The sequence below is a fragment of the Mesocricetus auratus genome, unplaced genomic scaffold (assembly GCF_017639785.1).
Source record: "Mesocricetus auratus isolate SY011 unplaced genomic scaffold, BCM_Maur_2.0 Super-Scaffold_15014, whole genome shotgun sequence".
Classification (NCBI taxonomy): Eukaryota; Metazoa; Chordata; class Mammalia; order Rodentia; family Cricetidae; genus Mesocricetus; species Mesocricetus auratus.
Genome location: NW_024429186.1, coordinates 16,072,404 through 16,087,167, shown reverse-complemented (window position 1 = coordinate 16,087,167; position 14,764 = coordinate 16,072,404). Strand labels below are relative to the sequence as shown.

At 41.0% G+C, this 14,764-nt stretch overlaps 1 protein-coding gene across 15 annotated transcripts in view; it reads left to right on the top strand.

The window, feature by feature from the left end:
* Unc79 (unc-79 homolog, NALCN channel complex subunit) overlaps window positions 1-14,764 on the top strand; it is a 234,441-nt gene that overhangs the window by 48,983 nt on the left and 170,694 nt on the right. For all 15 annotated transcript variants that reach the window (XR_005876171.1, XM_040742598.1, XM_013112205.3 and 12 more), the window contains 2 exons: window positions 2,405-2,575; window positions 11,472-11,564. Coding sequence is in view for 14 of the 15 variants with exons in the window: in XM_040742598.1 (XP_040598532.1) it covers window positions 2,405-2,575; window positions 11,472-11,564 (264 nt within the window). In the remaining variant the exon portion in view is untranslated. The remainder of the gene's footprint in view (window positions 1-2,404; window positions 2,576-11,471; window positions 11,565-14,764) is intronic.

Sequence of the window (14,764 nt, the reverse complement as noted above, 5' to 3'; positions counted from 1 at the left end):
TCCATGTCACCTTGTCCTTCCATTGGTTGCCCCTCTGTTTTTCAAATCTACACAGGGGAGTGCAGTGATGTCTGCTTAGCTATCTAATACGGATTTGGGGGAAATTAAAAGTTAAAAACTGTATGGGAAGTAGAAATTTGTTTCTTAAATGCACTTTAGAAACCTGAGCTGTCTTTAAATCATTGGCCATTTGGTCCCTGGAAGTGTGATGACTGAAGTTTCATTGTACGGAAAAGCCAGCTTTGGAAACAGGGGGGTGGTGGGGATTGTTTTACTTTTTATTATGACTGTCTGTCCTGTCCTAAAAGAATGCTTAATGGTTGATTTGGTATAGAGTGTTTATAATGAAAAGATTTTAAAAATAGTTTCCTTTCATAAAGTGATGAGATAATATTACTGAATTTGCTTTGCTTGTCTTTATAATGCTGTGTTATAGTGAAGATAAAAGTGTAGAACCCTGTAAAGTTGCTTATCTTGAACCCTTGCTGTCTTAAACCTGCCTAGCCTGTTGTACTACAATCTTCTCCCAGCTCAGAACCTAAATGAGACAAATTGGAAAGTCAGATTGTGGGAGCTTGCAGGTGTCAAGTGACACGTCTGCTGAAATTCATTAGTGCCTGTGCCCTGTGGCACCCAGTCCTAAATTCAACATGACCCACGTGTTCCTGGGAAGGTCCACTGGGTCAGAGTAGAAGCCCTTTGTTTTTAAGATTTCTTGACTGTGGTATTTCACTTGGTAAATGGCAATCCACATAATGTGTGAATCTTGACAATTTTAGTATAGATGATTTATGGTTTTGCTCTCATGCCTATGCCTGCCGTGTGACCTTATCTTGAAATTTATTTATTATGTTCGTCTTCTGTATAATGTAGCTTAGAAGCTAGGATAAAGCTCACCAGTTCATTCTAGCAAATGGTTTAGAGAGCCCAAGCAGCGCCATTTCCCACAGGGCTGTCTGCACAACCTGGGCTATAAGGAACTTGGAGTGTGCAGTTCTTCAACGAGAATCACTGAGGAGTGGTCCTATCAGCTGATGTTTTGAGTGAGCTTCCTGTGAAGCTTCTTCTGTGAACGGACTGACTGTTCCATGGCTAGAGGCTCTGTCCTCACGTTGGGCCCAGGTGGCCTATAGGAATGGACAATAATTCTTCAACTATGGGTGAATTGTGATCTGGGTGGTCACTACTTTCTCCAGATCTGTTTCCTTGGGTAGAAAATACCCCAGGTGGACTTCCAGGTCCTTTCAGTGCTCTTAATCTGAAATTAGTTTTTTTTTTTTGCCTAAGGCTAAAAAAGGCTCAGCGAATTAAGCTGAGGTGTCTTTTATGCACAGCCTCATGAAATTCGAACAAAACACCTGTGAATTTCCACATGTTGGTCTGGTCTCACAGGCAGTGGACCACATTGTCCGTTGACAGGCCAGTTGATATGGCATGTTAATTCTCATGACTATTAGAAATAATTTGAGGAACACACATGATTCTGGAAGACGAATCAGGGCCAAACCAGACCAGAGTCTGAGACTTCGCTATCTTAATGAACAAAGAGGTGATCCATCTTCATGTCAAGCCTTGGCTGAGGGCCTATGTTTCAAGAGGTTCAGAAATGTCACAATGTACATGGAATGTAATGGGTTTATTCTTCATACGTTCCAAAGCTAAAAAGTTGTTTGTTTTGAAGGTCCTCTATTTTTGCTTCTCATGCAGGTAACAATGATAGTAATATTAATGGCAATAAGTAATAGCTAATGTTTTTGGAGTACATGCTATGCTGAGCTCTGTATTTATTTCTTCTAAACTCCTTTGATGCCAGGTAGGTATTGCTATTATCCGTATTTTAAAGCCTTGAGAGATTATTTTGAGGAGAGCTGTCTTTCCTGACAATTAAGAGCTAAATGCACAGGGTTTTGCAGGACCAGCTCAAATCTTTCTGTGAAGCACATCAAGTCTGGAGATTATAAACTACTTTGCTGTCCAGGTGTAGCAGAAATAGCCAGACTTTAATTTCTAATGCTGCCCTGGACTTTTCTGAAAATTCTAGGGGGCACATCACTGCATTTCAGTTATCTTTATGAAATGCAATGGAGATAAGAAATGGAGGAGTGTCAGTATTCACTTGGAAAGTGCTTTGATTTATGGATCCAGGGTCATCTAAATAGTGAGGCTTACAGATGACTGACACACTGATGAGAAACTCATGGAACAGATTTATTTCTAAGTATATTCACCAACTAACTGCTATGTACATCCCACATTCTACCAAGCAGTGAATTTCTGAACTTTTAGGAGGGGCAATAGCTGCTTTTATAACTTAAGCCAGCTTATTAAAACTTAAGATATAAAACTAGCATGTTTTGTTACTGGCACCACCTTCAGTGACTGACTACTTAATTTTGTTTTGTAGATCTTGGACAGTCAATATTTTATACAACCACGTGTTTGCTACCCTTTCTCAGCGACGATGTTCTGAGCACTTTGCCCTACACGATGATCTCAACGCTAGCTACCTTTCCTCCATTTCTTCACAAGGATATTATTGAATACCTTAGCACATCTTTTCTACCAATGGCCATATGTAAGTTCAACCTCACCTAACCCAAACACTATCCTTATGGGAACTGTGTTTACTCTTACAGGCGCTTGATTTTTCAATATTGTAACGGAATCGCTTGATCTGTGTACCTGCTGTGATTTAACTTTGGTTGTTCCAGCATTTACATCAAGTTGGAAGTCAATAAAGTGAAAGGCGACTGTATCTTAGAATCGACCTGTTAGTTATTCAGTTCTTCCCCACTGACTAGGAAGAAAGACTGTGTCAGAGCATTCTGTGTTTCCTGCTTATAGATTGCAAGGTCTTTTTCCACATCAGGAGAGGAGGTGGACAGGGTGTCATCTGGTGTGGAGACTGCTCTTTTCTGCATGGGAGGACACGGGCCAGGCTGGAGAGGGCAGCCGAGAGTGGGGAAAGGTGGACTCTGGCTCCAGCTCCATCTCAGGTTGCCGTGGATGTGTTGTGCCTCTCCTTTCACATAGTTGAAATCTCATATCACGTGGTTGAAATCTAATTCAATGCTGATGAGTGAATCAGCTTTTCCTTCTCGGTATTTTGATGACAAAATGAGTCAAAATTTACGACACACTTTGAAAAAAGTTAAAGCCCGTGACTGCAGTGTAAGATACAGTCGCAAGCCCGGGACTGGTCTTGTCTATGTATTAATATTTTTGGAGACAGGGCCTCATCACTCCAGGTCAGCCTGGAACTTGATTGATTATATAGTCATGAATGGCTTTGGGTTCTTGATCCACTGTCTTGGACTCCCGAGTGCTGGAGTTATAGGTGTGTGTGACTGTACCTGACTTTTCTACTTTTATAGAAAAAATTCTTCAGGGTCCTCAGACATGAAAACAAAGAGAAGACAGTGCTGAGTTGCAGCTTCTATAATCCAGTCTCTAAAGTGTTTTTTAACATGTTGTTTGTGGATTAACCTATATTTCAGGGACTAATCTGAAAAAATTATGACTTTAGACTGCAACCAGTTCAAGATGCAGATCTCAGCTCTGCCTCTGGCTAACTATGCAAGCTCAGGCAGGTGACTCAAACCTTTGATTTTTATCTGTAAAATAGTAATCATAGCTTTCTTGTGAATAATCACAGCTTCTTCATGAATAGTAACCTTAGCTGTCTCACGAATAGTAATTGTGACTGTATTTGAGGTGTCATGGATTAGCATAATTAGCCCGGGACACTGATAAAGTGCCACCCCCAGAGCCTGCTGTGCAGTAGGTCTTATTTACTTCACTTTCTCACTCTTTTTTTTAAAGATAGGGTTTTCCTGTGTATCCTGGTTGGTCTAGTATTATGTCACTCATGGCTACCCCCCTGCCTCAGCCTCCTGAATACTGGGACTATAGGTGTGTACCACCACACCTGCTTTCTGTCTCTTGATTTTTTTAAAAAATAAAAATAGCTCCATTGGTTGTGTCTAACTCCTAGTATCAATGCTAGCCACATTAAGTTACATACTTATGCCCTTTTTCAAGTTGTGTGTCACATGTACCTTTTGGGCTGTATTGGCTTACCTTGTAGTTGAGTATAATTTAGATAAAGAACTGTAGTTTTCATGTCTTTTTAGCAAAGAGTCTAGACTCTTTGCTAATAATATTTTAAAATTTTCATCAAGTATTAATTAATGCTGCTAAAAACTAACATTTAGCAAGTATTTAGATATAAAATATTTTCTAAAATATCCTAATTATTTAACAACAGGGAAAAATGAGCAGACTGATGATGTCACACCAAGTTGTAGAATACTTCATTTCACTCTCTGTTTCACCTGTGTGATCTCATGAATCAGTTCTCACTGCTTATGGATATAGCCATATAATTTGTGATCTTACTTTTAATTTTGACTGTTAAGTAAATGAAAAGGCATATTTTAAAGAAGAAGAATAGCAGACGAGACTGTATGTTACTGATAACAACCTAGCTCACTGTGTCCCTAGTTCTTAGGAATAAGTTAGTAATTGTGGGGAGACATTAATCCAGTCAGCTTCTCACTACACTGAGGACTGATCAAGTATTGTCAGCTTCTTTGTTTTTTGTTTGTTTGTTTGTTTCAGAGCTGATGACTAATTCCTCCTTAATTAGAAATAGAGATTTCCAGACATACGCCTTGTTATGTTAACATCCTTTCTTTACACAAATATCTGAGGCAACCGAGTATTAAAAATGAGTGATGCTAATCTGAAAAATATTGTGTGATTTTCAGTGTTTATTAGTGGAATGACTTGATATTCACTCAAAGGTATGAACAGTCATTTTATATCTCTGAAATGTAATTTTTTCCAGCTTTAAAGAAGGGGCATTCAGAAAATAAGTTGAACCTCCCTGGTTATTTCTGACTTAATAATGCTAGGTTGAATAGCATCAAATGTTTTTTGACATAATTGGTGCACACCATTGGCAGACCTGGCTCGTGTGTTTATTTTGCCACTCGGGCTTTAGTCTGTTACTTTGGGCTTGCCTTCTCAGCACCCTCCTGGTAGTTCAATAGTACTCAGTCTTTTGTCATCTTTGCAATGAGCTGTAGTGGTAGTCTGCATGCCAGCTGTTAGATTACTGAGTTGTTTCTTTGCACATAGACCTAAAGACAGAAGAGATGGCCTTTCAGATTCCTTTTAGGATGGACTGTGTGGTGAGGATGTGGGTCTTGTCACTTCATCCACACTGTTTCTAGGTTTTGGTAGTTGTTACAGTATCTAGAGCTTCTCACTGAAACAGGACAGGGATGTTTAACTTGGTCCAGAATAGTTTTATTTCAGAACAAAGATGTTAGAATAGAAGATGTTGCATTTTCTAAATGTTTGAGAGTCTTTGCCAGAAGGACTTGCTGGGCAAGAAGGTGTGGGTTTGTATTGCTAGCACTTGGGAGATTGAAACAGGCGGATCACTGCAAGTTCAAGGTCAATAAGACCCTGTTACAAACAACAAAACAATACAAAACAAAACTGACAGGAAGATGTTTAAAAAGTCTCTCTTTGACATGGTATTCTTATAGGCAGTGCAAAGCATGGATTTCTTTTCAGTTTTTAAATGAGTGTCATTAATGATTATATAATTGCTGATTATATAATTAGCGATCATGTGATTGTCTGTATTACTTAGATGATGCAGTTTGGAGCTTTGAAGTGGATCCAATTCTTTAAACCAAGCATTGGATGTGTAGCATACATGCTGTTCATGCCATCTTTGTTACCACGCTAATTGCTTAATGCCTAAACTGCTTTTAAATAACTCATCAATTTATTATATAAATTCCCCTTGATGTATTTTTATTAACTCCTTCCATAAATAAAATATTGCACTCTTTATTCTGTATGTGTAAAATCTACGTTGTTTATGAAAGTGTATTAAAAGAGTTACTAAGGATCGGGAAAAAAAAACAAATCATTTGCACATCACCATGGAAACCTCTCTTTTTCCAGTAAAGGATTTGTGATTTGTTGTCCAAACTGAAATAGGGATCTTTGGAAGATGATACTTAGATATAATTTAAATAAGCGCCTGTTAATGTGGGCTGTCCTATTTTGAAGAAAGAAACAATGCTGAGGAACTGCACCGTCCTGGACTGTGCAAATTCAGTTTAGATATTCTCAGTCACTGGTCCTTAGGAAAAAGAAAGGCTCGTGCAAATCCTTGTGTTGACTTAAAAACAACGGTATGACTTCACTGAATATCTGGTTCCAGGCTTTGGTTTTTATTGTTCGTTTTCAGCTACCACATGGAACACAGTTCTATGATCTCATGAAGACTAATCTCACATAGAAAAAATAATGAAAGACAAATTCTTGATGATATTTGAATAACCATTATCATGCATAATCTACTTATCCACTAACGGTTATGTTCACAAAGATCGGTATTGCTGCAAGAGCCTTTTGTTGAACTGTGAGTAATGTTTGGTACCAGGATTTGTTGAGGGGCATCACTATAATCCTTTGGCTTTTCACAATTCTCCATCTTTGTTGTGAAGATCATTGGAGGAAGGCCACCTGAGACTGGAATTTGAATATTCTATGATGTGTAAATACATAATGGAACAATGCACAGGCAAATCATAAACATACTAATCAAATCAAATTGCAGAATTCTGACACTTCTCTGCTGCGATTGTTCATGTTGTTCTGAAGATTTTTTTAAGCACACTACTGAGGCAAAGGGCCATCCCTGGTTTAGTTCGTCACAAGAAAACCACTGCACACTTTGTACTCAATACTTGTGGAGTTGGGCATCTTGCTTCACTAACGCAATTAGCAAGTATTTTAATGCCACATAGACTTCAGAATCATGTGATCCTGGTATTGTCTTTTAGTTTTGCTGATGCCTTCTGAACTCATGGCTGTCTCTAACAGAGACCTTCCCTAATGGAGTATAGTCATCTCTGCTTGCACAAACCCATAGCCTGTGAGAGAAGCTACTTCTCTATCCAGATAATGCTATCTAGTCAACTGTAGAAAGTGGCTATATCATGTATACTAGGAGTTTCTTCATTCTAGGTGACTTTCTTATCTTTTAGGAGACTTATAATGGGGTTTATTTCAACCCATTCTTTCTTAGACTATGCCTTATAGTGGTCATTTGGGTCAGACTAATAGCTTCAGGCCTGGTCTCTCTACTTCCTTGGTTAGGCTTCCTACTACCTGTTCTTTACCCCAAACCTAGAACTCCTTCCAAACACATAGATTAGATCATGTTATGTCCCTCCTCCAAACCATCTGGCTTCTAGTAACTCTTAACCATCAAATTCAGTGACCTTACTTGACCTCTGTGATCCAGTTGTGGTCGGCCTCACTCCTTTTATTGCTTCTCCACACGACTGCTCTGCATGTCTGCACCAGCCTTTCTGAGATTTTACAAACGATTTTGTGTTTAAACAGTTTCCCTTCTAAATAGTCTCATGATGGGCTTCCTTTAGGTCACAGTTCAAGTACCACATCTTTAAAAGAAATGTGTGTGTGTGTGTGTGTGTGTGTGTGTGTGTGTGTGTGTGCATTCAAGAGAGACAGAGGGACATAGAGAGAGACACAGAGACAAAGAGACAGAGACAAAAACAGAGATGAAAGACACAGAGAAACACACACCACAAGAGTGATTCAGAGAGATAGAGAGACGCAGAAAGACAGAGAGGGACACATACATAGAGACAGAGAGATATAGAGAGAAAGAGACACAGAGAAACAGAGATGAGAGGCAGAGAAACAGAGAGAGAGAGAGAGAGACAGAGAGAGACAGAGAGAGAGACAGAGAGAGAGACAGAGAAAGATTCAGAGGATATCATTTGGGAGTCAATTTTCTACACCGTGTTGAGGCAGGAGCTCCTTTCTTGTCTCTGTTACTGCTCTGTGTACTCCAGGCTAGGTGGCCCAAGATTTCTGGTGGGTTCTTCAGTCTCTGCCTCCTATCCCAGAGTGGCAGGACTTCAGATGCCATGGCATCTAGATTCTCATGTGGGTTCTGGAGATGGAGTTTGAATGGTCAGGCCCATGCAGCCAGTGCTTTTATTCCCTGAGCTGCCCTCCTGGACACTCTTAAGGACCACGTATTTTGAGATGCATTCCCTTCTAATGCATGCCGAACCTTCCATCACCTCTCTTTTCCCTTGCCAAGTTTCATGCTTCTTCAATGGCCAATGTTTGCCCTTTGCTATAGAACAACACTGTCCCCATCTCTGATAGAAATGGAAGTAAAATTCTGTGCCACCTCACACTGTAGCTTTTACCACGTAGGGTTCCTAAGTACATATGATGTGTCTAGTGAGGCTGAAGAATGCAATTTTAAATCCTATTTAATCTACCTCCTGCTAATGGCCACCACACAGCATAACCCAGCTCTGGCAATGATCTTCTTCACTGCTGTAACCAAAAGCCTAGAATGATGCCTGGTGCAATTCTATGACAAAACACGGTGCGTGACTGGGTGATTGGAGCGTTAACCATGAATGTACTAGTCCTAGACCGGCATTGTCCCAGTAATTAGGCTAGTGCATTTTCTCATCTGCTTACTTTTAAAGGCAAGAGTCATATAAGGACTGCACACCTAGCGCATTAGGAATTATCACATGCAGGCACATGTTAAGGGATTGGTACTGGGAGGAAGGCAAGATGGTAATTTTTGTTCTGGTGCTATCAGGGGAACAGGGGGAAGGCCTGGAAACTTTTAATTATATTTCTTGAGAACAATAGTCTTCCCTTTAATTGTGTGTGCCTTTGTGCTCTCATGGGATCGAGCTGTGTATCTGTTTACATCATGCCTTTTAAACAAGATTCGGTAAAGGATGTGCTTGTGCACGCTTATTACATTAGAGCCATGGTGATTGTATTCAGTCTTGTAGAAGGCTTTGAAATTGCAAGATACCGTCTGTTTATGTAAGTATTGGAGCCAATTTCCTGGGGCTTGTGTCCTAGGGGACTCTTTTGGCTTTGTGGATAGTCATACTTGAGGGACAGCATAGATTTGCAGAGGTAACAGGGACATCCAAAGGTCGCTGAGCTATCTGGGCAGTTCTCCAACCAGACTTCACTTAAATCATCCAAGACAGTTGGGCATTTCTCCCATTTTAAAAGGCCTCTGGGCACAGTGGCTCCCAGCCTCTCTAACAGTTTTCATTGTTGAAAAAATGCTTATTATTAAAGAGTTTGAGTTGAATTTAAGTAAAGGTGAAAACACTTGTCACCAAAAGAATATACATGGGCAAGAGGGGGGGTGGAGAAGAGAAGAGAGGAGAGAGAGAGAGGATAAGAGAGAGAGAGAGAGAGAGAGAGAGAGAGAGTCTTCTGTTGTTGAGTATGTTGGAGTAGGCATTCCTTTCTTTTCTTCTTCAACAAAGGACACAGGAATATTGTATAAGTGCTCCCTCTTCCTAGTCTCTGGGTATTAGACTGTGCATCCCCTTGCTTACCTCTCACTCTCTTAACAATACTTCTCCAAGGCAGATCCAAGGCCAGCCTGCACAAGAGCTGGCGACGTGCTTATTATTTAACAGAGATTTCCCACACTGGCTGAGCTGGGATCCCCAGGATGGGCCCATACGAAGCTGAATTAGAAAAGGCTAAAGATGGAAAGCAATGGGTCTCACTCTTCAGCATTTGATTCCCAGCTCTTTCTTCTTCCGTTTGTCCCATTTGATTAGTCACCCTCACTCCCTCAGAGCAGTGTCCTGCACTCTGTATCAATCCTTGTCTGCTTATCAGCATTTGTTTATGGTGTAGTCAGACAGATCTCTGTACCTGAGTGCCTCCTGCCCTGTGAGTTAGACACACGCAGCCATCGGTGATTAATGAAGGCAGACTCAGGCTGGTGGGACTCAGTACCTGTTTTGTTGGTTTGCTTCTCCCAACCTGTTGCAAAGACCACTGTCCTTTACAGCATCGGAAGCTCTTGATGTGGAAACAAAACAGAATCCTGTTAAACTTGCACCATCTCTGCTTTCATGTTTCTGTTTACTGAGTGTCTCATTGCATTGCCTTGTTCTTTTTAGGTGCTAGCATACACTGCATTTTAACATAAAATAAAGCAGAGTTTGAGGTTATCTGCTTTTTGCTGACTGTCTGAAGCAGTGGTCTTTAGTGTGTAGAAAACAGTGCTGACTTGGTGAGTCTTTACTTATGGGTGCTGGCTTTATATTCCCCCTGTTTGACAGCTTGGTATACAAGCTCATCTATAACAGGTGTCTTCTACTTCTTCTGGTTCTCTGTGGAAAAAGGAATTCATTTTTTTATTTAATCTAAAGTTGCCTTTCTTGGGGGTCCTATCTCAGTTCTTGCTGGGATGAAAAATAACCTTTGGCTAAAAAGTTACCCAATAACTTCCATCAGAGCTAGTTTTGAATACTTATGGAGCAATTTCATATTTTCCATTAAAAAGAGATAATTTTAATATAGAGTTTGATGTTTAAAGATGTTTTTAAATCAGTGTACAAGTATCATGATTATACAGCTCTTGGGTGAATTTTGAAGACACCTATCTGCTTTACAATTGGACATTTGTTGGTATAGGATAAAATCACAGTTATTCACATATTCAAAAAAGTGCTTTGTTCCAAGCAACACAGGTTGATGTAAGGAGGGTAGACTGTGGAAGTGGTTTCTCATGGCAATTAAGATGCTGATGGGGTCTATGGGGAGGTTTGAATACTTCTGTGTAGTCGCCAAAAACCGTTTAAAAACCGATCATTTTCATAATACTTGACTTAGTATTTGTATGTATAACTAAACAAGAGGTTACACATTATATGAAGGTTGTTTGCCTACCTCTCCAAGTTAATGTGTTCTAGTTGGGTTTAAAACTCTTCTACTTTCTTATGAGGTTATCCGCTAGCATGTTTAGATGCCCCTTAATTTGGGCCCACAGGAGGTTCTATTTTCTTCTTTTCCTTTATAGATGTGAACATGTTGGGAATAAAGACCACACCTAAGTTCCATTCTGACAAAGCCATTATATTCTGGTTTTGTACCTTCTTCGTGTGGCTCTGCTCTAGATGTTTTTACAGTGGCACACAATGGTAGTGTTTGTAAGCAAGGAGCAGTTCTGTGGTTTTCTTTCTGTGAATTTCTATTGCATTTGGGGATGGGGAAGTGGCTTAGTTTGTAGTTTCCCTCACAAGCACAAAGCTCTGGGTTTGATCACCAGCATTCCATAACCTAGGTGCAGAAGTACATGTTTGTACCCCAGTACTGAGGGGTGGAGGCAGGAGGATCAGGAATTCACGGTCATCCTGACTGCATAGAAAGTTTAAGGCTAGCCTGGGGTAGATGAGACAACCATCTTAAAAAAGGAGGAAAGAAAAAGTCAGTAGTCCCCCAGCTCAGTTGGAGCACTCTCTTGAAGCTCTTTTGTGGGTCTGTGTAAGGTAGCAAGTATGTGCTCATATCTAGAAATTAATTTGTATCTAATCAGAAAATTTTGGTTTCAGTGGGCTCCTCCAGGAGAGAAAGCGTCCCGGCCCATGTGAACCTCTCTGCATCTGCCATGCTGATGATTGCAATGCAGTACACATCTAATCCAGGTAAGCAGAAACCAGACAGCTTAAGCAGCTCCAAAACTGTCCCGAGGTGACATCTAATGAACAAGACAGACCCTTTCACGTGAGAACTTCTCTAGCAGAAGAGATAAGCAGTGTGTTAAAAACGGACTTCTGAGTTAAAATGAGTGTTATCTATCGCTAGGAGTAGTGATTTGGTTTGCTAGGGAACATTTTAGAATGTTGAGGATGAAGTTTTAGATGCCTGGAAATTGATGACTATATAGAAAAAGTTTAATTAAAAATATAGAGCCAGCTGGTGGCAGCACATGCCTTTAATCCCAGCCCTTGAGAGGCAGAGGCAGAGGCAGGCAGATCTCTGTGAATTGGAGGCCAGCCTGGTCTACAGAGTGAGATCCAGGACAGCCAGGGCTATGCAACACAGTTAAACCCCGCCCCGTGTGGTGTGTGTGTGTGTGTGTGTGTGTGTGTGTGTGTGTGTGTGTGTGCACTAAGGCTGGTGTGGTGGCTCATGCCTATATTCTTAGCACTTGGGAAGATGAGGCAGGAGAATTGCCATTAGGTCTAGACTAGCCTGGGTTGTAGAGTGAGATGTTGTCTACACACACACACACACACACACACACACACACACACACACACAGAGACACACACACACACTGTGTGTTACATTTATTGACTCATATGCATGCATGCATATATATGTTGTATATATTTACTGCTCTATATTAACTGCTATTGGTAACTAAATTGATGATTTGGGTAAATTTGCTTTGCTAATGCCACAGAAATATCTCTGAAACTTGGTATCTTTTACCAAGTTTCAGGTTTCTCATAGGACAAATTAATGAAAAGGGATGCATGAATTAAAGGGTGAGAAGCATTTTAGTAGTTTTCTAATTGTGTGGGAGCAAACAGTTGCTTTGTGCTGACTTGTCATTTAGTATTAGCTTAAAAGTTGTATTCCAGTTGAGTCACTGGAGAATGATTGCCCACTTTGCTTTTGTGCCTGAGAGCGCTTGTGGTGATGGATGGGTTTGCCTGTGATGTACTTGGCTTGCATTTGTCTGGGTAACTACTGATTTATTTCGAGGGACTAACCTAAAAGGTAGCTCACTGTAGAAGTGACGTGTTAAGATATGAACTCTGCTTTTTACTTTCATGGAATGTTCGTTTGGGAAATGAGACAATTTTGTGATATTGTTTTTAGTCTATTTAAGTAGCATAATAATTGAGGTTTTTATTTGAAAATTTTTATTTAAGGAATAAACACAATACTTTATAAATTCTTTGAGAATTTCATAGTGGATTTTGTTCATATCCAGTAATGCATCTTAGTCGTAGAACCATCCCATGTGTGTAGTTTTGTTGTTGTCTTGTTGTTTGAGGCGGGTCCTTGCTGTATGGCCCTGGCTGACCCCTTGGGTAAGTCAATTCTCCATCTTCAGCCTCCCACGTCCCTGGAGTCCAGGCAGGTGCCTGCTTTTCTTCTCTGTTTTAGTTCTCTCAGGCTACTGTAAGAAGGCTCAAGACAACAAAGACTTGTTTCTTAAAGTTCTGGGAGGCAGGAAGCCTAAGACCATGGTCCTAGCAGATTCCCTGTCTTATGAAGGCTTGTTCCCTGATGCAGGGATGGCTGCGCTTGCACTGCCCCTTCCCTCAAACGAAGCAGGAATGGGTTCTCTAGAGCTTCTATTACAAAGTCCCTGGTCATATTTGTGAGGCTGCTGTCCCAGGACCTTAATGCCTCCTACAGACCCTGCCTCCCAAAGTCATCATGCTGGGATCTAACATGGATCTGTGTGAACATGGATAATTGATTTGTCAGTTTTCTACCCCATCTCTCTAATTTCATGCCCTTTTCCTGTCTGAAATATACTAATTCCATCTTGACAACCCTAAAAATATTATCAACTCAAACCTCTGAGGTCCAACAGCTCATAGAAATACCATCCAAATCCGTAGCTGTCAGATTTGAGGAATGGCTTATCCCAGAATGAAGTGCTCATTGGCTGTGACCATATGAAAGCAAATATGTTGTATGCTTCCAAAACATAACTGTGAGGGCTAGGGCTGCAGCTCACTGGTGGGATGCTTGCTTAGCACAGGGGCAGCTGAAGATCAAGTCCCTAAACAAAAGCAAACAGACAAATAAACATAAAATGCAGTGGTGTACCAGCCAGAGAGTGGACATCCCAACCCAAAGGGAGATTCAACATCAAACCATAGCCTTGCACTTAATATTCTTTGACTTGATGCCCTTCTTTCGAGGCCCACAGTGGTGGCAGTCCTATCTCCTCTGTTGCTTTGTGGGGTAAGGGTTTGACCCCAAGGCTTCTAGTGGTCCTGCCACCAAAGCTTTAGGCAGCCTGACCTCCATCAGTCCAGCAGGGGCTGTGGTGACTGTCCCTGTGTCTTCCACAACTCTACCCCCACTATCTGGGGTCCGGTGCCCATGGCTTTTCAGGGTATTCTTTGAATTCTAAGTGGAAGTATCCATGAACCCACAGCTTTCTTGCTGGTAGTGTACATACTCTGGTACCCCGAGAGCTTCATTTTGGCAGCTAAAGAATAAGGTAAAGTGTAGGACCTAGGTATAATCTGCAGTGTGAGGTCCCCAACTTGCTGGTGGCTCTTTGAAGCCCCTGTTGTCTAGACCTCTGGTGGAGGTGTGTTCTAAGTTGTCTTTGGGGGAGTCTTAGACCACAAGGTGACGGTTGACCATGTGTTTCCTGTCTCCCTGGTCAGTTACCCAGTGGTCTCCCCTCCCAGGCCTTCTTATCCTTTCAATGCAGACAGTCTGAGGAATTTCCAAACTTTCAATTGATTTCATCTTTGGTGAATAATTCTGATTGAAGTCATTTCTTTCTTCTGGAATTTCACTATAAATATTCAGAAAACAATAACAGAAACAGGCATAAAATCACAAACAGGTTTTAGCACTTCCCTAAGGATTTCCTCAGCCAGTCTCATGCCCCACAAACTCCACCTTCTGTAGAACTCCAAGATGTGAACATAATGTGACCAAGTTTGCCGTCACTTTATGACAAGGGTGGCCTTTCCTCCAGTTTGCAAATACATGTTTCCTGTTTCTGTCTGACACCTCATCAGTATTGCCTCCAACGTTGAGTTCTGCATACTTCCAGAAGAGTGGGGCTTCCCTGCTCTTCTTTCTCTTCCTAAGCCTTCACACAGTTGTCTTTAAAGGTTTGTTCATAGTAACG